The sequence below is a fragment of the Phoenix dactylifera genome, unplaced genomic scaffold (genome assembly GCF_009389715.1).
Source record: "Phoenix dactylifera cultivar Barhee BC4 unplaced genomic scaffold, palm_55x_up_171113_PBpolish2nd_filt_p 000780F, whole genome shotgun sequence".
NCBI lineage: Eukaryota > Viridiplantae > Streptophyta > Magnoliopsida > Arecales > Arecaceae > Phoenix > Phoenix dactylifera.
The window spans coordinates 4,070-28,141 of NW_024068150.1; the positions used below are offsets into that span (position 1 = coordinate 4,070).

Below are 24,072 nucleotides of genomic sequence, written 5' to 3' on the forward strand. Positions count from 1 at the left end.
CTTTAACGTGCTAGTATAGGTGCTTTGCGTCTTTAATCCAATGAGATGTAGACCCAGCACCAACATTAAATTCCAAAACCCAGCACCAAACTCTGAACCGCTCTCCCTTTCCCACCCCACTGCCGGAGAAACGAGAGGGAAATTAACAGCTTCCGGCGATGGCACAACGAACGGACGGATTACCGGTGGACCCTCGGAGCGGCTTCTGCCCCTCCAACTCCATCTTCTACAGTAAGCGCAAGCCCGTCCCCCTCCCCTCCGACCCCCACCTCGACGTCACCACCTTCCTCTCCTCCCGCCGCCACTCAGGCACCACCGCCCTCATCGACGCCGCCTCCGGCCGCCGCGTCTCCTACCCCGCCCTCTGGCGCTCCGTCGCCGCCCTCGCCTCCGGCCTCTCCTCCCACCTCTCCGTCCGCAAGGGCCACGTCGTCCTCCTCCTCTCCCCCAACTCCATCCACTTCCCCGTCGTCTCCCTCGCCGTCATGTCCCTCGGCGCCGTCCTCACCACCACCAACCCACTAAACACCCAGCAAGAAATCGCCAAGCAAATCTCCGGCTGCGACCCGATCCTGGCTTTCGCCACCCGCGCCCTCGTCGGAAAACTCCCCCGCGACCGCGATTTCCCCATCGTCCTCCTCGAGGACCGCCGGATCGCCGGTGACGATGTCCGCATCCGCTACACGATCGAGGAACTGAAGGCGATGGAGCCCGATCTCCGGCGCCGGCGGGAGCTGGTGAGCCAGGACGACACGGCGACGCTCTTGTACTCCTCTGGGACCACCGGGACCAGCAAAGGCGTGGTGGCGACCCACCGGAATCTGATCTCGATGGTCCAGATCATCCTCAGCCGGTTGAAACTGGAGGAGGGCGGTGGCGAGCCGGAGACGTTCATCTGCACCGTCCCCATGTTCCACGTCTACGGCCTGGCGCTGTTCGCGACGGGGCTGCTGGGATCGGGATCGAAGGTGGTGATTTTGTCGAGATACGAGATGGGGGAGATGATCCGGGCGATCAGGGAGTACGGGGTGACGTATCTGCCGCTGGTACCGCCGATCCTGGTGGCGATGGGGAAACAGGCGGCGCCGCTGCCGTTGGGGCGGCTCCGGCGGGTGATGTGCGGCGGCGCGCCGCTGGGGAGGGAGGTGATCGAGAGGTTCCGGGAGAAGTATCCGGCGCTGGAGATTTTGCAAGGGTATGGACTGACGGAGAGCACTGGGATCGCCGCGTCCACGGACTCGGCAGAGGAGACCCGGCGGTACGGAACGGCGGGGCTGCTGACGTCCAACACGGAGGCCAGGATCGTGGATCCAGAGACCGGTGCGTCCTTAGCGGTCAATTGCACGGGGGAGCTCTGGATCCGGGGTCCCTACGTCATGAAAGGTCAGGGGAACGCCCATCTCCCATTTATTTTTTAAGTGCGGGAAAAGAAAGAGAGATAATACGATTAAAAAAAAGCACTTTTTGTTTAGTTAGAATGTTTTTACAAAAAAAAAAAATAAATTAGAGAGGGCATACAAAAGCTACTTAAAAATAAAGTTTTTTTTTATCAAAAGTATCTTAAAGCCATCAAAACCATATATATATATATATATATATATATATATATATATATATATATATATATATATATATATATATATATATATATATATATATATATATATATATATATATATATATATATATATATATATATATATATATATAAAAGGTCTTCTTTTTTATTAAAGCTATAATACATATTTCATACAACTTTTCTGAAAATGTAGATACTCAACCAAACATATTTCACTTTGAAATATATCACTTTTTCACAATCAACCAAACATACCAAAAATATTTTTTTAGGTATCATATTTTTAGGAATTATCTTCCTAGAAAAAATATTCTAGTGAGGACAAATTTTGTCCATGAACAAAATGAGTCCTTACTTTTTTTAAAAAAATATTTCTAGCCTTGATTGCAAATGTGATTTAGGCCCTGTTTTTTTTTTTTTTTTGGTAAAAACGGCTACTCATTCAAATAGATCTAACATGAGTACAACCCGCCATGTCCGAAGAAATAAAAGACAACAAAGGAGAAGGAGCGTCTATATTAGACGTCCACAACACATCCCCGGAATGCCGGGCCACAAAAGAGGCGACCCAGTCGGCGGCCCTGTTCGCCTCTCTAAACACATGACCCATCTGGAAACCGGCCATCATCTGAGCCATCCTCCGAGTCTCCCGAATCAGAGGGTGACCGTCACCGTATCTGTCCATCCCCCGGATCCAATCGATCACCACCGCAGAGTCTCCCTCGAGGAACACTCGCTCGGCTCCAAGGACCTGCCTGGCATAGGATAAGCCCTCCCAAGCAGCCCGCAGCTCCGCACCAACAACTGTAATCCCAGGAGTCCGACGCCCACCTGCAGCCACCAACCTACCACCGTGATCCCTGATCACAAAGCCGACCCCTCCAGTCAACCCGTCTAGTGACCTACTGCCATCAAAATTTATTTTGAGATAGCCAAGGGGTGGGGGTACCCAAGAGACAGTAACGAAAAGGGGCGCTGAAACAGCGTAAGAAGTACCCCAGGTGTCCCTGACCATCCCAGAAGAAATCTCAGTGGCAGCCGCCATAACCTCCCCCGCATGTCGTGCCGCTCTGTCCACCACCGTCCTCGGAGACTCCCGCCTCCCCTCAAATATGCCTGCGTTCCTATCCAACCAAATGTGATAAGACAGGTACGCCCTCCGTATACCCTCCGCCGCCAGCCTGGGCCTACACATGGACTCTCTCAACATCCGCAACAGATCCTGAATCGAGACTGCCGCATCAAACAAGGGGACCGAAGAACACTGCCATATCTGTCGAGCTCTAGGGCACAGCAGGAGAACATGCTCAATGGTCTCCACTATATCACCACACGCCTCGCAAAACTGCGATACCCCCATCCCACGCCGAACAAGCAAACTCCTAGTCGGGAGACATCCCCAAGCCACCTTCCAGATGAAAAGTGCCACCCGTGGATGAATCCGTAATCTCCATATCCATCCTCCCACGATCTGTCGCGCTGGCGTCCTGCAGAACAACGCAGAAAGATCCCTGGCCCTCACCCGCGACCGCCCCGTCGGAGTCCAGAGCAGCCTGTCTGACGACCCTCCAGAGGGAATAGGCAAGGCCAGAATCAACTCCGCCAACTGCTCACCAAACACCTCCCTGATCATCCCCACCCTCCAATGGCTCCCCTCAGCATCCAGCAGATCCCTCACCCTGCACCCAGCTAATCTCGCAGAGTCCACCATGGTCGGCAAACGACATAACGGCCAATCGGTCACCCAGCTGTCCTCCAGCACATCTATCGAGCGCCCATCACCAATCACCCATCTCATCTCCGGAAGCACCACCATAGCCCTGGCACACATCACACGCCATATCGGAGAGTGGTGACGCTCCACCCGCCCTCGAGGCACCAAGACACCATATTTGGCCCTCATCAGTGAGGACCACATGCTCTCTGGCTCAAGCACAAATCTGACAACATGCCTCGCCGCTAACACCTCCCGTCTCGTCAACAAGGACTGCACTCCCAGCCCCCCTGCACTGGTCGGCTGGCATACACTCTCCCAAGCCACCAAGTGGATCCCGCCTCTGCCGCTCCTCCTCCCCCAGATAAACTCCCTGAATAACTGCTCAAGGGACCTCAAGACTGCCACCGGAATATCGACGTGGGATAGAAGATAGATAGGAACAGATGAAAGTACAGAGCGCACCAGAATGATCCTCCCCATCATAGACAGTGAATGAGACTGCCATCCCTCCAGCCTGCATCTGACTCTAGTCACAAGGGACACACAATCCCTAACCCTCAGACGTCGTCCACATAAAGGCACCCCCAGATAGGACATCAGGCCCCTCTGCTCGCCCACACCTAGAACCTCCAGTATAGATAGCTTCAGCGCCCCACGCGTCTTCGGGCTAAAGATCACAGAAGACTTGTCCAAATTGACCAGTTGCCCGGAAAGAGCACAGTAATCCCGAAGGGTCTGAACTATAGCTCGAGCCGACTGCCTCGAGGACCTGGCTAAAAGCAAGCAATCGTCAGCAAATAGCAAATGGGAAATCGCCACCGCTCCCTCCACCGGTCTGTAAGCCTCCATCTCCTGACTCGACACTGCCTGCCGCAATAATCGAGACAACGCATCTGCACAGATAATAAACAACAGAGGAGAGAGGGGACAGCCCTGACGCAAACCCCCAGAAGACGCAAAGAAACGGGAGGGCGTACCGTTCACCCAAATAGCAAAGGAGGGCACCCTGATACAGCCCATCGCCCACCTGATCCAAGTCTCATGTATCCCAAACATCCGTAGGGACTGCTGCACAAAGTCCCACCTCATCCTATCATAAGCCCTCTCCAGATTTAGGCCCTGTTTGATATTACTTTTGGTGGTAGAGTTTTTGGAGCTTTTAGAAGTAGAACTTTCGAAAAGTACAACTTTTGAAAGTAGAGTTTTTAGAAAAAGCTACTTGTTGTTTGGTAATTATATTCTAAAGTATCGTGAAGCTATAACATATATTTGGTAATCAAAATGAGAAAGTGCTTTTGGTATGATAAAATGACAACAAAAAATATTACATAATATTGCATAATAGAGTACAATATAATATAATATTACATATAATTATATATTAAATTATTATTATTTTATTATTATAATATATTATTGAATACTATAGCATAATAATATAACATAATATGATATGATAGGATATAATAATGTATTATTAATAGTACAATATTAATACAATGTAACATAATATTATCTAATATTATGATAATTATGACATAATATATAATGCAATATTATAATATAATATGACAAATATAATATAATGGATTAGAATCTAATCCAATAATAGATGATAATATAATAGATTATTTGAATATATTATAATATAATGGAATATAATATGATGAAATAAAATCTAATATATTACCTTGTTATATATTATTAATACTATATTATAATATTATTATAATAACAATATATTATATTATAATTATGTATTACTACAATAATATATTATATTATTTATAATGTAATAATATAATATAACATAATTTTTTATAATATAATATAATATTATATTAGTTTATTATTATAGTATATTATATTGTATTATATTATATTATATTATATTTATAGTATAATAATATATTATAATATGATATGATAATATAAGATATAATCTTACTATTTGTTGGTGTGTATTTTAGCTATTAAAACCAAAATAACTTTCTGACATTGGCTAGAAGGCACTTTTGGAGAGAAGTTCCAAAATAAAGTTTTTTCTAAATAGACGTTTTCAGTTTTTTAACAAAATCAAAACTGCTTTTCAATTTTTTACCAAATACTACTATACTTTTCAAAAATACTTTTGGAAGATCAGAAAATACTTTTTAGCCTGCCAAAAGCATTGCTAGACGTGGCCTTAGGCCCCATTTGGAGGTGCTATTGGCAGTAGAGCTTTTGAAAGTATAACTTTCTAAAGTAGAGCTTTTATAAAAAGTTGTTTGCTGTTTGGTAACTATATTTCTAAAATGTTGTACTACTTTAACACGTGTTTGGTAAACAAACCGAGAAAGTACTTTTGGTATGATAAAATAACCATAAAAAACATTACATAGTATTATACAACAGAGCATAATAAAATATAATATATATTAATACATAAATATATGATATACTATAATATTACTGTAATGTAATATAATATTATTATAATATAGTAATATAATATTATATACTATAGTATAATAATTTAATATAATATTAAATTATTTAAATAACATATCAATATATTATGATATAATATAATATAATATTATATTTATAGTATAATATAATAATGAAGATATGGTTGTTTAGGATGGTGACCATCGGTTGGAGTTGTCACTACCAACTCCGGCTCAGCAGCGCTCTATTTTGGTGAGTTACTTTCTCGAATTTGCCGAAATCCCATCTTTCTCCGCTTCTCGCCCTCTGCGTCGCTTTCCCTCTTGGATCAACATTGTAAAATGTGATATTCTTATATTCGGGGCTACCCTCTCAGCTTCTTCTCTTTTTTTTAAACTTTTCTCTTAGTTTCCTTCTTGGATCTTTGTTAGAATGGAAAGATCCTCTACCGGATCACTCCTCTTTACCCAAATTGGAGTACTTCTCTTGTGTCTGTCTGTTTCACCTTCTCTTGCGGAGACAAGAGAGAAATTGGATAAAATCACACTGAAATCTGCTAATCTGGATTTTCTTGCAATTTGCTATTCTTAATAGCAAAAGATTTTTTTTAAAAATGGAAATATACAAAATAATTTTTGCCCTATTTAAAATAGGCAAGTGGAAGAAGAAATCTTTTTCTCTTCTAAAATTACAGAGGGATTCAAAAGAATTTTTTTTAAAAAAACAAAAAAAATCTCTTCAATAACAAAAGAGAGGAACCAAAGAAAAGGTTTTTTTATAAACATAAAATTGCATCGGAGAATTTTTTTGCTGAAAAAAATCCAATTTTTATCCAAAAAGAGGAAAAGAAGGCTTATTTTTTTTTTTGGCTTATTTAACATGGTTTCTCTATTTTTTGACTAGAAAATATCATGGTTTTTCTTTTATTTTATTCCAAAAACAGCAAGAATAAGTGTGGATGTTAGCATGCTTGTAGGTCGCGGTCAGATTATGCAATTGCCTGGAGACTCCAGAGAGGTCAGAAAGAAAAATGGAGGGGACTCTCAGGTCTCTGAGCATTGCATTCCCCACTGACCCTCTTCCGTCAACCATGGGTCTGTGGAAGTTACCTGGGTCATGTCCAATTAACATCTCCTGTCATAAGGGGATGTTTGGTATGAGATGATCATCTCATGATCAAGAATGATATAGGTGAAAGTGATGAGATCACTATATTTAGTTGCACCATGGTGATTCTATGTTGCAATGATCCCAAATAACCCCTACCTCTTAAATTACCGTACGACCCAGCAATAAGATGGTCATTATTGAGTCGGAAATCCTAGATCACTCCAGGATTGTGATCTTGGGCTAAAAGTTGAGGATAAAAATGCCCCTTAATCTATCAAAAAAATAGTATATCAATATATTATATCAATATATTTTATTATATAAATATTATATATAATATTTATGATATATGATATTATAATATGTTATTAATCATATTATTATACTTTATATTTATATAATAAAAGTATTTAATAACTTACTTTTTTTTGCCTTATTTTCCTAATCAAAATAATTATTAGTATTTGTTGCTGGAAATTGGACCCGGGGGCCACCGTGAAGCCGGGGAAGAAGGAGCTCCGCTGCTGCAGGGGGCGGACGGTGGTGCGCCGGCTGGCTGCGTCCTCCGCCGGGGGGCGTGGGAGCGTCCGAAGAGGGGTGGTGCGTCCAGTCCTATCCTGTCCTGCAAAAAAGCCGGTGGCCGGGCTCCCCGGCGCCGGCCCTCCGATGCCTAAGTCAGAGGGGGCAAGTATGTGGAGAGAGCAGGGGAGAGAGTATGTGGAGAAGACAAAAAGAATCTCGTGTTCAATTGTGTCTGTGCTGTTTTCTTCCTTTTTCCCCCGGTCTAGGAGGGTTCTCTCCAGCTCCGGGTTTTTTTCTCTGGTTTTTGGTCCTCTCTCCCTTTTCCCTCCAGGTTTCCTTTTATAGGAGGATTTTTGTTACCTGGGAGGTGACAGGAGGTTTGTCCTGTTTTGTAATAATTGGGCACCATGTGGCCCATTAATGGCGTAATGGAGAACGGGACCGGATCAGACCGGAATCAGGGAGTTGTCACGGTCGATCGGACCTGTTGGAGTGGTTGAACCGCCGGCTGCGGTGGGCCTGGGGTCCGTAGATGGTAAGTGCATTTATTACCGAATGAACCGGCGGTCAGGGAGAGCCATACGTTCTGATGGTTCAGTGATCCGGAGATCATCTTGGGCCGTGTTCATTAAATGCCTGAGTGCATCGGGGACTTGAGGGAGTCTCATGCATTAATGGCAGGTCGTGCCGAACGCCTGAGGAGATCTTATGCCTTGATGGCTTGGAGATAGTGGCAGGTCGCAAGCCGTAGGAGTTGTCAAGTCCCTTGGACTTAGGCGGAGGTTGAACATTTGGTCAAGGCATCGGCTCGGCGAGGGTGCCGAGCCGAGCTGATCGCCCAATGGGGCGCCCTGTGGCGGGGCTGCTTTGAGTACTCCTGGTCGGCGCCCTTTAGGCGAGCACCTTCTAGCAGAGCGCCTCGGCGCTGTCTTTGGTCGGCACTTTCTAACCGAGCAGCTTATTTTGGTTGGGCACCTCTTGGCGCGCACTCTGGTCGGCGCCTTCTAGTCGAGCGCCTTCCTGGTCGGCATCCTTTGGCCGAGCAGCTTTCTGGTCGGCGCTCTTTAGCCGAGCGCCTTTCCGGTCGGCGCTCTCTAGCCGAGCGCCTCCGTGGCGGAATGACTTGGGGTTTTTCCCCCAACACTACCCCCCGACTTCCGAGTTCCAGTTGGTTACCAGCTGGAGCGTGGGAAGTAGCTTTAGTTGGGGCATTACGGATTCCAAAAATTTTAATTTGTTGCGCGTTTTGAATTATCGAGCGCTTTGAGGTGCCTTTAATAGGCGGCGTCTCTCTTTTCCCGAAGAGTCTCATTATTGGGGCACTTTTTGCGAAGCGTCCTCGCGTCGTGGGCTCATGATGGGGCCGCACGATCTTCGATTGCGGACGCCTTTCCGCACGATCCGATGGGGCGCTTCGATGTTCGAAGCGCTAGCCCTAATTAAATGCGTCGTTCTGTCTTTTAGACCGACACGTGTTATCATCTAACCGGGACGCAGCGTTTTCTTCGCTGATCCGGGCCGTTGGGGAGGTCTATATAAACTCTCCCCCGGCCCCCTGTCCTCTTTCTATTGCTTTCTGCTTCCAGCTTCCTATTCTTCCAGTCTTCCTCAGACCGAAGTCCCTTTTCTCCGGCATCTTTCCCAGGTCCCCCTTCTTTTTGATTTCCCTCTCTTGTAATGGGTTCGTTGCCTAGCGAAGTAGTATCCACCATGAGTGTCCTGGAGGTCGAGATGACCGAAGAGTGGTTTTTCCCTCTTCACGGGTTCCGTTTGGAACCCGCCAGGCGAAGGGATCGGGTAACCGATCCTCCGGTAGGCTGGATCGGAGTGCACTCGGAGTCACTCTGGGCCGGCCTCCGATTTCCTCTTCACGGCTTTGTGAATGAGTTGCTGGCGGTATGCCAGTTGGTTCCGGCGCAACTCACTCCAAACGCTTGGAGGGCAGTGATGGGTTTCCTGTCACTGTGTTTACTACAGGGGATTCCTACCTCTGTCAACGTCTTCCGGTGACTTTTTATTTTCAAGTCGAACCCGGGAGACGGGGAGTGGCTCTACATCGCCCTCCGGGTGGGTCGGCCACTTTTTCATGGTGCCCCCTCATCCATTCATGGTTGGAAGGAGAAATTCTTCTTCCTGGGTTCTAAACGGTCCTGGGGGTTTGACCCCAGGTGGAGGCCGGCCCAACTTAAATCCATCAACAGGCTCCCCCAGCTTTCTCCGCGTGAGCAGGAGATCTTCGATATCATCCGCAGCCTTGGGGACGGGATTTGGCTGAACGGCCTCATTAGCGAGGACGCCCTGGTGAACGTGGGCTTGAGCTCGGCACGTCCTCAGGGTAAGAATAGTTACAGCAACTTCTTATTTCCTTATTGTTCTAATGTTCTAATTTTGCTTATCTTTGCAGACATCGCAAAAATGGTGACCAAGAGCGAAGTCCTTTTCGCCCGCTTCCAGAAGAGGGCGGCCGAACTCTCAGGAGAACCGACCGAGCCGAGGAAGAAAGCAAAGACCTCGGCAAAGACCTCGACGAAGACCTCGACGACCACAACAGTTGAGGCGCACGCCTCTCGCCCCGTGCGCCCTGAGGCTGGTCGGGGAGAGGGCGTGGGCTCTGGCGGAGCCACGACGGCACTTCCATGTCCGGTGCCAATTTCGCAAGTCCCTGGTCGGCGGGAAGCTCCAAATTCTGACCAGGGAGGGAGGACCTCAACAGATCTGGCACTCGCACGCCCCACCTCTACCACGCAGCGGTCCGGTCAGCCGTCTACTCGACCCCAATTCCCCAGCTCTGAGCCGGGGAATAGCCAAGAAGCAACGGGGTTGGCCGCACCCAGGCCAGCTGAGGCCGGTCTGGCGGGTTCTTCGGGTCCTCAGGAGCGGGTGCCTTACGCTCCTGGATGGGCTGTTTTCGAGGGCGACTCCGCCCTCGATAATGCACAAGTGGCGCGCGAAGTTCTTCGGGTCGCGCTGCTCCCGGCCGACCAGGCCAAAATTCGGTCCATGAACTACGGCGAGTTCATGGACTCCGCTATTTGCTCTTCCATCCGAGTAAGTCAACTTTTATCTCTGTGCAAATTTGTGTTTCGGCTTAAAACTGTTTCTCACATGTCCCTCTTGCAGCGCCTCCACGAGACCGAGACGATGATTCACATCATCCGGACTATCGGGACCGGGCCCGAAGGCATCAAAGGGGGCGCGAGGAGGCCGAAACAAAGTTCCTCGCGTCTGAGGCCGAGCAGAAAGTGCTTCAAGCGAAGCTAGGGGCGGCCGAAGACGAGGGTCGGACTCTGGTCGCCGAACTTGAAGAGGAGAAGGGCGCGCACTCTTTGACTATGTCTGAAGTGCGCGCCGCGGAGGCCCGCCGGACGGAGGCCGAATCGTCGCTCGCTATACGCGAGCAGGAGGTGGGGGAGGCTCGAATAAAGGTCCGAGATCTCGAGATCCGTCTACTTGACGTGCAATCTCTGCTCGCGGATCGCGAGAGAGAAATAAAGATTTTGGAGCGGAAGGCCGCCTACCACGAGGCTCGAGAGAAGGAGGCCCGGGAGCAGGCCCAGGACGCCGTCAAGCTCTTCCGCGAATCGGAAGAGTTTCGCGACTTGATGGAAGAGGAAGGCGTCAATGGTCTCATCCAGGGCTTCAAGGACTTCCGCAATCAGTTGCGGCGACTTCTCCCAGATTTCGACCTTAGCCTGCTTCAACCAGGCGCTGGGGTCGAAAACCCAGAAGCGGAGGCGGAGGTAGAGGTTCCAACCTCTGGCGGGACCGACCAGGAGGGTCAAGCTGAAGAAGGCGAGATCGCTCTCGAGGTCACCGAGGCAGCTTCCAAAGCCACCGTGGGGGCCTCGGCCGCAGAAGAGCCAACCATTCCTGAAGTCGCCGGGCCTGAGCCCTTGGTGTAGTTTTCCCCTTTTTCCTATCTTCTTTTTCTTTTTTGTAAGCCGGAGCGGCCTCTATACTTTGTTAAGGCCGGGTCCGAGCTCTTGTACTAGGCCTCCGGGCTTTTTGAAATGAATATTCATTTGTGTGGAAATTCGTCTATTGTAGTTTAAACAAGTTTCTCTGCTCGGATCTGTTTTAGGTTCCGAGGATATGGGCTCTAGGGCCTGAGCTTTTCCCGCCATAGGGTTTTGAGTTAGAGTTTGGCTTGCCGAGCTCCATTGCTCGGTTCTTCGACTAATGGTGTAGCAACGCTTGTGCTTATACCAAGGGTTTGGGCTCGGAACGTTTTTCCGAGCCTAGTCCAGAATTCGACTAAGCCCTAGGGCGGTCGTTAGGACTTGGGACTTCTTAATGCGACGAATTTCGAATCCGAGCCTCGGGTTGCCGGGGCGAACCGGATTCTTTTCTTACAAATGGACTGCATACCCGTCAGCCCGTGACGGGGATTCACCGGACTTGCAACAATGTGTCGGTGTCATGAGCATCCAATAATGGGTAATGTAAAAATATTAAATAAATGGGTACCTTGTACCGTATGCGTCCTTGCGCCGAGGCGACTGAAGATGCTTCTCTGCTCGGACTCCGTTCTTCGAGGACGTCGGCAGAGAAATCCAATAATGCGTAATGTAAAAACATTAAATAAATGGGTACCTTGTACCGTATGCGTCCTTGCGCCGAGGCGACTGAAGACGCTTCTCTGCTCGGACTCCGTTCTTCGAGGACGTCGGCAGAGAAATCCAATAATGCGTAATGTAAAAACATTAAATAAATGGGTACCTTGTACCGTATGCGTCCTTGCGCCGAGGCGACTGAAGACGGTTCTCTGCTCGGACTCCGTTCTTCGAGGACGTCGGCAGAGAAATCCAATAATGCGTAATGTAAAAATATTAAATAAATGGGTACCTTGTACCGTATGCGTCCTTGCGCCGAGGCGACTGAAGACGCTTCTCTGCTCGGACTCCGTTCTTCGAGGACGTCGGCAGAGAAATCCAATAATGGGTAATGTAAAAACATTAAATAAATGGGTACCTTGTACCGTATGCGTCCTTGCGCCGAGGCGACTGAAGACGCTTCTCTGCTCGGACTCCGTTCTTCGAGGACGTCGGCAGAGAAATCCATCGATGAAGGGACGAGCCGAGCTCATTGGTTGAAGCTGGTAAAGAATGAGCCGTGCTCGTTTGGCCAATAAAGACAACATCCCAACATATCGGGGCATCCCGATGAACCGGGGCGTCTCGACGTCTCGAGGCATCCCGGCCGAGGTCGGGGTAGGAGCACGAGCCGAGCTCAACAATCGATGGAGCACGAGCCGAGCTCGTCCGGTCAGAGAGGACCGCTACTCAATAGTCGATGGAGCACGAGCCGAGCTCGTCCAGTCAGAGAGGACCGCTACTCAATAGTCGATGGAGCACGAGCCGAGCTCGTCCGGTCAGAGAGGACCGCTACTCAATAGTCGATGGAGCACGAGCCGAGCTCGTCCGGTCAGAAAGGACCGCTACTCAATAGTCGATGGAGCACGAGCCGAGCTCGTCCGGTCAGAGAGGACCGCTACTCATGTCTCGACGCCTCGAGCTTCCCGGTAACCGGGGCGTCCCGACGTCTCGGGGCATCCTGACCGTGGCCAGGGTAGGAGAACGAGCCGAGCTCGCTGATGGAGAGCGCACCATAAACTCATGGACATCTTCAGGGAGTCCACGCAGGTACTCCATCCCGAGGTATCAGGGCATCCCAACCGTGGTTAGGGAAGAAGAATAAACCTGATGCCATGGGATAATCAAGAAAATTGGTGAGCTCGGAATAAGTCCGCAAACCATCAGTTTATCGTGAAATGAAATTCATAGAGTGAAATTCATAGAATGGAATTTAATGGTTGAATAATGAGGGACCCCTTAGGGTTCTACTAGTGGTACACGCGGAGATTTTCAGAGCTCCAGCTCCGCGGAATGGGAGTCCCATTTAGAGACTCCAATTGATAAGTTCCGGGTCGGCGAATGCGCGTGACTCGGTATGGTCCCTCCCAATTCGGGGCCAGCTTCCCTCGCTCAGTTGGTCGGGAGGTTTCAGCTCTTCTTAGGACAAGGTCTCCTGGTCTGAAAGATTTGACTTTGACCCTGGCGTTGTAGTACTGAGCTGTCTTTCGTTGGTACCTCGCCATACGCACTCGGGCGACCTCCCTTGTTTCCTCGATCAGGTCGAGGTTGCCTCTGAGCTGCGAAGAGTTGGAGCTAGCATCGTGGTGCTCGACTCTTGGAGAGGGGAGCCCAATCTCTAGTGGAATGACGGCCTCCATCCCATATGTCAGGTTGAAGGGAGTCTCGCCGGTGGGGACGCGGAACGTAGTCCGGTAAGCCCACAGGACATTGTATAGGTCTTCGACCCATTGTCCTTTGGATTTGTCGAGCCTATTTTTGAGACCCTGCAAAATAGTACGATTTGTTACCTCGATTTCTCCGTTCGTCTGAGGATGCGCGACCGAGGTGAAGCGGTGGTCAATGCCAAGCTCGGAGCAGAACTCTCTGAAATGGATGTTGTCGAACTGGCGACCGTTGTCAGAGATAAGGATGCGGGGGAGCCCAAATCTGCAAATGATGGATTTCCAAACGAAATTCCGCATCTTCTGCTCGGTGATCCGGGCGAGGGGCTCAGCTTCCACCCACTTAGTGAAGTAGTCGATGGAGACGACCAGGAACTTCCTTTGCCCGGTGGCCAGAGGAAATGGCCCAAGGATGTCAATTCTCCACTGGGCAAAAGGCCAAGGGGAGCTGATAGAAGTCAAAGGAGCCGAGGGCCGGCGCTGAACATTGGCGTTCCTTTGGCACCGGTCGCATCTTTGGACGAAATCCATAGCATCCTTCTGGAGTGTCGGCCAATAATATCCTTGGCGCAGAATTTTATGGGCCAAGGCTCGTCCTCCCAGATGGTTTCCACAAATTCCTTCATGGACTTCGCGCAGGGCATAATTAGCTTCCGTTGGGCGAAGGCATCTGAGAAGGGGAGAGGTGAAGGATTTCCGATAGAGCTTTCCCTCGTATAGTATGTATCGGGTGGCGAGGCGCTTGATTCGGCGAGCCTCTCGTACATCAGCAGGGAGGGTTTCGTCTTGCAGATAGCTGATGAGTTCATCCATCCAGCTTGGCTCGAGCTCGGTGCAGAGGGTCTGCTCGGGCTCGTCTGTGCTGGGCTTTTGGAGATATTCCAGGACTGCCTCTTTGGGAAGCTCGCTCATGCGAGAGGACGCCAGCTTTGATAGCTGGTCGGCCCTGAGATTTTCCGACCTGGCAATATGTTGAATGTGGAAAGAGTCCAAGGTCGAGGCGAGATCCCGTACCTTCTGGAGATACTTCTGCATGGTCGGGTCTCTAGCTTCGAAGTCGCCCACAATTTGGTTGACGACGAGCTGAGAATCACTGAAGGCCTTCAAGTCCTTCACTCCTAGCTCTTTGGCTAGCTTAAGCCCAGCGACGAGCGCTTCATACTCCGCCATATTATTGGAAGCAGGAAACTCGAGGCGCAAGGCCTGCTCGGCGACCACCCCCTCCGGGCTGGTGAGAATAAATCCTGCTCCACTACCCCCCGAGTTTGAAGAGCCATCGACATGTAGAGTCCATGTCAAACTTGGGGTCTGTTCCAACGGTGGCTCAGGTTCAGGCTCGACCTCATCTGGTATGGTGCACTCGGCTATAAAGTCTGCGAGTGCTTGTGCTTTGATCGCCGGTCTGGGCCGGTACTCAATGTCGAATTCCCCAAGCTCAATGGCCCATTTAGTGATCCGACCCGCACGATCTGATCTCTGCAGGATCTGCTTGATCGGCTGGTCAGTCAGCACAGCCACTGTGTGAGCTTGGTAGTAGGGTCGGAGCCTCCGAGCTGAGATGACCAAAGCGTAGGCGGTCTTCTCAAGCTTGGAGTATCGGGTCTCAGCATCCCTTAAGACCCGGCTGGTGTAGTACACCGGTTTCTGAAGTTTCCCCTCCTCTCGGACCAGGACCGAGCTTACTGCTACAGGGGAGACAGCTAAATACAAGTAGAGGAGCTCACCCTGTTGAGGCTTCGTGAGTAGGGGAGGGGAAGCCAGCAAGTGCTTGAGCTCTTCAAAAGATTGCTGGCACTCGTCCGACCACAAAAAGTTCTTCGGCTTCTTGAGGGCTGCAAAGAATGGAAGGCAGCGCTCGGCTGAGCGGAAGATAAACCTCCCGAGGGCTGCCACTCGGCCCGTGAGCCGCTGTACCTCCTTGACCGTCCTGGGAGGCGTCATCCTTTGGAGGGCTCGGATCTTCTCTGGATTGGCCTCGATTCCTCGTTGTGTAATGATGAAGCCGAGGAATTTGCCGGAGGTGACCCCGAATGCACATTTAGCTGGGTTGAGCTTCATCTGGTACTTTCGGAGTGTGGAGAATGCTTCATTGAGGTCGGCTATGTGGTCTTGCGCCGCCTTGCTTTTCACCAGCATATCATCCACGTAGACCTCCATGTTTCGGCCTATTTGGTCTTTGAAGATCCGGCTGACCAGCCTTTGATAAGTCGCCCCGGCATTTTTTAGACCGAATGGCATCACTTTGTAGCAGTAGGTTCCCCCGTCGGTGATGAAGGCTGTTTTTTCCTCGTCTTCTGGCGCCATGCGGATCTGGTTATATCCGAAAAAGGCGTCCATGAATGCCAGCAGCTCGTGACCCGAGGTGGAGTCCACGAGCTGGTCAATGCTGGGAAGTGGAAAGCTGTCCTTCGGGCAGGCTTTATTCAGGTCGGTGTAGTCCACGCACATACGCCACTTTCCGCTAGCTTTTTTGACGAGGACCACATTGGCGAGCCATTCCGGGTAGGATATCTCCCGGATGAAACCGGCTTCAAGGAGCTTGCCGACCTCCTCGGCTGCTGCTCGTTGTCGTTCAGGGGCGGCACCTCGCTTCTTTTGCCGCACGGGCTTGCAGGTCGGCTTCACCTGAAGCCGGTGGACCATGACCTCCGGGTCTATCCCCGGCATATCTACAGGCGACCAGGCGAAGACATCCATATTGTCCCGTAGGAAGTCGACGAGGCGACTCCTCTCGTTTTCGCCAAGGCCAGAGCCGATCTGCACGGTTAGCTCGGGAAAGTTCTCTCGTAAGGGAACTTGAATTAACAACTCACCAGGCTCTACCCGCTCTTTCTGGGGGTTGACCCGTGCCTCCATAACTTCAGTTGAGGGCTGGTCAGTCGTTGGGGCGGGCACCTCGGCTGGTCGACTTGCCTCGTGGGTCGCTAGGTAGCATCGCCTTGCCACCATTTGGTCCCCTCGGACTTCACCGACTCCCTGGCTGGTGGGGAATCGCATCAGCAGGTGGTGAGTTGAGACCGCTGCTCGGAGGGCGTTGAGTCCTGGCCTTCCAAGGATGGCGTTGTAAACCGAGGGCAGGCGTATCACAAGGAAGCTCATACCCACGGTACTTTCACGAGGGGCGAGCCCGGCTGTGACCAGAAGGTCGATCTCGCCCTCTACTGGGACTGAATCCCCAGTGAATCCAACTAGCGGAGCATTCATCCTCCGTAGCTGTTCTTTTGTCATCCCCATTTTACAATAAGCATCAAAATACAAAACATTCGCCGAGCTTCCATTATCAACCAGGATGCGTTTTACATCAAATTTATTTATGATCATGGAGATGACCATGGCATCATCATGGGGAGTTTCGACTCCCTCTAGATCGTCATCTGAGAAGGAGATGGCTTCAGAGGTGCGCGGGCGCTTCGAGGAGGCTCCTTCCCCTGAGGCTTCCCCAGCCGAGGTCCCTCCTCGGATAGTGTTGATGACGCCGGCGATGGGCCTGTTGGCATTAGAACCTTCAGGCTGTGCTGCTCCTTCGGCTGGCTTCTTTCCTTCACGCCGGCCTTGTACAAACCGATCGAGCACCCCTCGGCGAATGAGTGCTTCGATCTCATTTCGGAGCTGATAACAATCCTCGGTATCATGGCCGTGATCCCGGTGAAAACGGCAATACTTCCGGAGATCACGCCGGATTCTGGTGTCTGGCTTTGGAGGGGGGAGCCGGATGCAATCCCGACTCTCAATCTCCATGAGGATTTCAGCCCGAGGAGCATTGAGGGGAGTATACTCTTCATACCTCCCTTCAGGTGCACGGGCCTGCAGTGGGAACCTCGGGCGGAGTGACCTCTGCTGCGGCGGTCCTCTCAACCGGGGTGGACTTTTCGGGCGGGGCGGATTCTTAGCTCGTCGTGGAGACGGGCTTCTGGGTCGGCTGCGTTCCTCACGGCGCCTCTTCTTGGGGTTCTGCTCGGTCCCGCCCCGCCTGACGGCCACGGCTTCCTCAGCCTTGGCATACTTCCGGGCTCGAGCGAACATTTCTGTAAGGTCTGCTGGGAAATTCTTCTCAATCGAGAAGAGGAATTTGTAGGACCGGGCTCCAGTCTTCAGCGCCGACATGGCGATTGACTGGTCAAGCTCCCGGACTTCCCATGTTGCGGCGGTGAACCGGTCCAAGTATTCCTTGAAGGATTCTCCCTCCTTTTGTTTGATATCAAGGAGGGAGTCAGATGTCCGCCGCTGGGGCTGGCTGGCGGCAAAGTTGCCAGCAAATTGTCTGCCGAGCTGCTCAAAGGAAGAGACAGTACTCGGCTTCAGCCCGGTAAACCAAAGCCGGGCTGGTCCTCGGAGTGTCGCCGGAAAAGCCTTGCACATCATGGCTTCCGAGGCTCCTTGTAGGGCCATTAAGACCCGATAACTCTCCAGGTGGTCAAAGGGATCTGCCTTGCCGTTGTAAGGCTCCACCTGGGGCATCTTGAACCGGAGGGGAACCGGTTCATCTTCAATCTCCTGGGAGAAGGGCGACTTCGTATTGAACTCGAAGTCGCCGTTACGTCCCGATTTTCTCCCGTGGAGTGCCTGGATTTGGCGCTCCAGCTTTTCGACCTTCTTGTCGAGTTCATCATTCTGGAGGATCGCTACAGCGGTTCCTCCGGGTGCAGGTTGCCCTGGAACCGACTCAGCTTCTGAAGGCTGTGGCCAGCCTCCGTGATTTCTGACTGGGTGCTCTCTCCAGAGGGAGGCCTGGACTTGAAAGTCCTGACCTCGAAGAGGAAGCCCGCTTGTAGGGGGCTCCGGTTGAACTGAAGCCGGGGGAGGCGGTGCTGCTGGGATGCCCCTGGGTTGCAAACTTTGGACGGCGGTAGCCAACGCCTGCACTTGCTGCACCAGGGCATCAAATTGTTCCGGTTGAACTTGAGGTGCTGGCTCAACCGGGGGTGGTGAGTTCCGAACGGAACATTCTGGGCTTGGTGGAGGACGTCGAGAGGCGTTGGAAGCCCCTTTGCTTCTTAGCTTCATGGTAGCGAACTCGGGCCCTTCCTCTAGCGCCAACTGTTGCTGGAAATTGGACCCGGGGGCCACCGTGAAGCCGGGGAAGAAGGAGCTCCGCTGCTGCAGGGGGCGGACGGTGGTGCGCCGGCTGGCTGCGTCCTCCGCCGGGGGGCGTGGGAGCGTCCGAAGAGGGGTGGTGCGTCCAGTCCTGTCCTGTCCTGCAAAAAGCCGGTGGCCGGGCTCCCCGGCGCCGGCCCTCCGATGCCTAAGTCAGAGGGGGCAAGTATGTGGAGAGAGCAGGGGAGAGAGTATGTGGAGAAGACAAAAAGAATCTCGTGTTCAATTGTGTCTGTGCTGTTTTCTTCCTTTTTCCCCCGGTCTAGGAGGGTTCTCTCCAGCTCCGGGTTTTTTTCTCTGGTTTTTGGTCCTCTCTCCCTTTTCCCTCCAAGTTTCCTTTTATAGGAGGATTTTTGTTACCTGGGAGGTGACAGGAGGTTTGTCCTGTTTTGTAATAATTGGGCACCATGTGGCCCATTAATGGCGTAATGGAGAACGGGACCGGATCAGACCGGAATCAGGGAGTTGTCACGGTCGATCGGACCTGTTGGAGTGGTTGAACCGCCGGCTGCGGTGGGCCTGGGGTCCGTAGATGGTAAGTGCATTTATTACCGAATGAACCGGCGGTCAGGGAGAGCCATACGTTCTGATGGTTCAGTGATCCGGAGATCGTCTTGGGCCGTGTTCATTAAATGCCTGAGTGCATCGGGGACTTGAGGGAGTCTCATGCATTAATGGCAGGTCGTGCCGAACGCCTGAGGAGATCTTATGCCTTGATGGCTTGGAGATAGTGGCAGGTCGCAAGCCGTAGGAGTTGTCAAGTCCCTTGGACTTTAGGCGGAGGTTGAACATTTGGTCAAGGCATCGGCTCGGCGAGGGTGCCGAGCCGAGCTGATCGCCCAATGGGGCGCCCTGTGGCGGGGCTGCTTTGAGTACTCCTGGTCGGCGCCCTTTAGGCGAGCACCTTCTAGCAGAGCGCCTCGGCGCTGTCTTTGGTCGGCACTTTCTAACCGAGCAGCTTATTTTGATTGGGCACCTCTTGGCGCGCACTCTGGTCGGCGCCTTCTAGTCGAGCGCCTTCCTGGTCGGCATCCTTTGGCCGAGCAGCTTTCTGGTCGGCGCTCTTTGGCCGAGCGCCTTTCCGGTCGGCGCTCTCTAGCCGAGCGCCTCCGTGGCGGAATGACTTGGGGTTTTTCCCCCAACAGTATTAAAAATATATTATAAGTATAAATAAAAATATTAATTCTATAATAATAATTAATATATCTTATTGGATTGATGATTTATAAGAATAATAAATAAATTTTTATAGAATATATTAATAATTAATAATATGTTTTTATGAAATATATCAAGGATAATTTTGATATTATATAATGAGTGATCTTGGATTTTTATACAATACTAAATAAGTTACTCGTAGATATCTAAAAATCTTTAATTAGTAGAACATAGCATACCAAATGTGATGATTTTAAATCATTAAAAATTAAACTATCCTGAAAATAAGAATCACCTGTGATTGGGTTATCAAACGCTACCTAAGTGAGACGTACAAGGGCTATGAGGAGGTATTAAACTTGGTCCCTTCCCTCCTCATCTAAACATGGACGTCTAACCTAAAAGAGGGATATCAAGCTGCATACAATAGAGATTCTGACCTTTGCTTTCTTCCCCTTAATAGAAATTTGACACATGCACCATGGCAAGTCGAGGCAAAATTTCTTCTCTTTTTCTTAATCCTATGAATTTGAAGAGCCTTGGGCGATTTTTTTTTTAGTCAAACAAAGAAAGGTTGATGGCAGGGTTTTGGCCACATATTATCGGATGGTTTTAGATCATGCCATGTGTCATAGTTTTTCCAATAGAGACCATGCATGAAGAAAGACCATGCATGGAGTCTGTTAATTCTATAACTTAAAAAATAAAAAAAAAATTATGCGCCAATAGAAACTATGCATGAAGAAAGGCCGTCGAATCATCTTTCTTCCTCGTTAAGTGATACATACTCATCGACTTTCTGATACATACCATAAGCTTTTTTGATATACACCTAGTAAAAATCCAATACAAACCTCTAGGTAAATTGATATATAGTTTCTACATTGCGATGTTCACCAGCACAAAGTATATGGGCTAGTCAATACACACTTAGCAATATAGTCATTCAATATCCTAATACGCACCTCTAGGTAAATCGTTATATAATCCAAAATATAATGCTCATCAGTATATATTATATGGCCAAGTGATACACAGTTGTCGGCTTCCCGATACATACTATAAGCATTTCTAATACACACCTAGTAGCAACCCAATACATATCTTCAAGTAAATTGATATAGAGTTTGCAAAACATAGTATTCATGAGTACACACTACACGGTCAGGTGATACACATCTAATAAAATAGTCATCTAAAGTTTCAATACATATCTTTAGATAAATCGACATATAGTTTTAAGAAGGATAGAATAAAAAGACTCGGACGGAGATGGAAGCCCTTATGGATTGAAAAAATGGCTTGACGAGGAAGAGGATACAAGAAGAGGCTTGACGAGGAAAAAAAAAGATGTAGATGGTCTTTCTTTACGGATGATATCTCTTGGCATATATAATTTTCTTTTCTTTGTTTTAAATTAAGTAGGAATCCCTTTATCTCTATTGAGCTTTTGGATTTCTCTTTTAAGATCTATGCAAGAGAAGATGCGTCGAAGAAAAGCCACGTCCCATAATGTTTTCTATGGTGCCCTCATGATTTTTGTTCCTGAGAGAGGCTAGACGGGATCACCAACCGTAGCATCCACCCGGAGAGGTAAGAAGGTTTTTTTTTTTGCCAACCATACCAGGCAAAAAGGCCTGATCAAATTTATTTCTTTATTTATTTTCTACTCAAGCGAATGGGACACCAGCACGTGACAATCATGCGGACATGGCCACCTGATCAATGCCATATGTATGCTGATAATACCACTCGGAGGCTAATGAGGTTTCAACACGTGCGCCGAACAGGGAATAGTCTACCGGATGAACGCCACGTATAAAAGTGATTTTTTTATTTAAACAGAGAGACGTGCGCCTAACAGGGAATAGTTTCTTGTTTTGTTCCAAACAACGTGCGGAACGGATCGTGATAAACGGCCAAATGCGGCAAGATCCGAGTGGCGACCAACATTCGGAGCCGACGTGCGGCCTTGTGGACAAGAACCACGCGCAGTCGTTGGGACTATATGGATTCCCCGACAGCGCGTGGAATCCTCCGAACATTGGAACTGTGGATTCCCCGGCAGCGCGTGGAATCCTCCGAACGTTGGGACTATGTGGATTCCCCGACAGCGCGTGGAATCCTCCGAACGTTGGAACTGTGGATTCCCCAGTAGCGCGTGGAATCCTCCGAACGTTGGGACTATGTGGATTCCCCGGCAGCGCGTGGATTCCTCGAAACGTTGGGAGGATTCATGAAAGACCGTCTGCATCCACTTTCTTCCTCGTCAAACCTCACCATTTATCCTCTTTGTCGTTAAGCCATCTTTCCCTTTTATGATATCTTCCTTCTCCTCTTGAGTCTCTTTCTTCTCTTTCAAATCTTCCTTTTTTTTTTAGGATCTTTGCACCTAAGAGTTTATGGAATCTAAAAAATAATATATATACAATTTCTTATGTTAGACAAAACAAAAAAATTGTGTACTAATACTGATAAAAATCTAAGAAAACTATGAATTGATTTATCCAAAGATATGTATTTGCTTACTAAATGACTAATTTATTGGCTGTATATCATCTAGCCATGTGTGTCTTGGTAAAAAGTATGTTCTAGAAACTATATATCGATTTATTTGGAGATATGTATTGGATCTCTACTCAGTGTGTACCAAAAAAGTTTACAGTATGTATCAAAAACTCGACGAGTATGTACCATTTGGTTATAAAGTACTGATAAATATGATGATCTGAAAACTATGTATTAATTTACTTAGAGGTAGGTATTAGGTTGCTAAATAACTATTTGTTAAGCATGTATTCTCTAGCCGTGTACCGTATCCTGATAAGCACTATATTCTAGAATTTGTGTATTGATTAACCTAAATGTATATATTGGCTTACTAGACTAATTTGCTTGGTGTGTATTATCTGCCCATATAGTATGTATCAATAAAAGTATATTTTGAAAATATTGGCAAGAGGAGTCTCTGATTTTTGATTTTTTTTTTAATAGTTACTAAAGAAAATATAATAAAATTGGCAACCCGGCCCATACTTTCTTCGTTGGTGCTCACCCCCATTTGATTTTTGTTTCTAAAGCTTCACTTTATTGTAGTATAGATTGCAACCATACCAAATGCCTGGAATTAATTGTTTATACTGAATCTTAAAAAATGTAGATTGTTCTTCATGTTGATGATGAGCTCCTGATAATTTTTCTAATGAAATGTCGGTTTTGCCCATGTCTAATAATTAGGTTATTTCAAGAATCCAGAGGCGACGCGCGCCACATTGGACTCAGAGGGGTGGCTGAGGACGGGAGATATTTGCTACATTGATGAGGACGGTTTTCTCTTCGTGGTGGACCGACTCAAGGAGCTCATCAAATACAAGGGCTACCAGGTAGGCTCCATCCATATATGTATCTAAACTTATAATGGTATCCATTTGAGACGTCTGATCCTAATTGGACGGTGGTTAATTCTCATGTAGGTGGCCCCTGCAGAGTTGGAGGCACTGTTGCTGACCCACCCTGAGATCACGGATGCCGCCGTGATCCCGTAATCACCCCTCTCTCTCTCTCTCTCCCTCTAAAATCCCATCGTACACTCACCGGTGGTTAATCAGCACCGTGCAATCCCTGCACCTAATCTAATCGAAACGCAAATTTTGATGCAGGTTTCCGGACAGGGAAGTGGGTCAGTTCCCCATGGCATACGTGGTGAGAAAGGCTGGGAGCCAATTCTCGGAGGCTGGAGTGATGGAGTTCGTGGCAAAGCAGGTGAGCCCATGGATTGAGAGCCATTAATGGCGGCGTTCTTAGTTCTTACCAAGTGTGATATTTTCAGGTGGCTCCTTACAAGAGGATTCGGAAGGTGGCGTTCATATCAGCCATTCCCAAGAATCCATCCGGGAAGATATTAAGGAAGGATCTCATCAAGCTTGCCACTTCCAAGCTTTGATGCCTATTTTTTCTGAGAGCACGTTGTTGTACGTTCTGTGGGAGAAGAAGACGACATGAGCGAGCGGCAGCCGTATTAGATGGCTATCCAACCTGAAGGATCCATTATAAAAAAAATAAGAGAATAAAGCTTGCAAACTAATTATTAAGTTCCTATGTAGTCTAAAATATGTATCTAAACAATGGCATAAAAAGTTTGATAAAAATATCTTTCTTTGCTTTCTCCATCAATTATCAGTGCGTCTATTTCAAAACCATCAA

At 48.7% G+C, this 24,072-nt stretch overlaps 1 protein-coding gene across 1 annotated transcript; it reads left to right on the forward strand.

The window, feature by feature from the left end:
- Positions 1 to 24,042, forward strand: LOC103698005 (4-coumarate--CoA ligase-like 4). The gene is made up of 5 exons (XM_039120336.1): positions 1 to 1,383; positions 23,107 to 23,252; positions 23,343 to 23,410; positions 23,529 to 23,631; positions 23,699 to 24,042. Exons 1-5 carry the CDS (start codon positions 159 to 161, stop codon positions 23,810 to 23,812), a joined length of 1,656 nt encoding a protein of 551 aa, XP_038976264.1. The 5' UTR covers positions 1 to 158; the 3' UTR covers positions 23,813 to 24,042.
- The last annotated feature ends 30 nt before the right edge of the window (positions 24,043 to 24,072 follow it).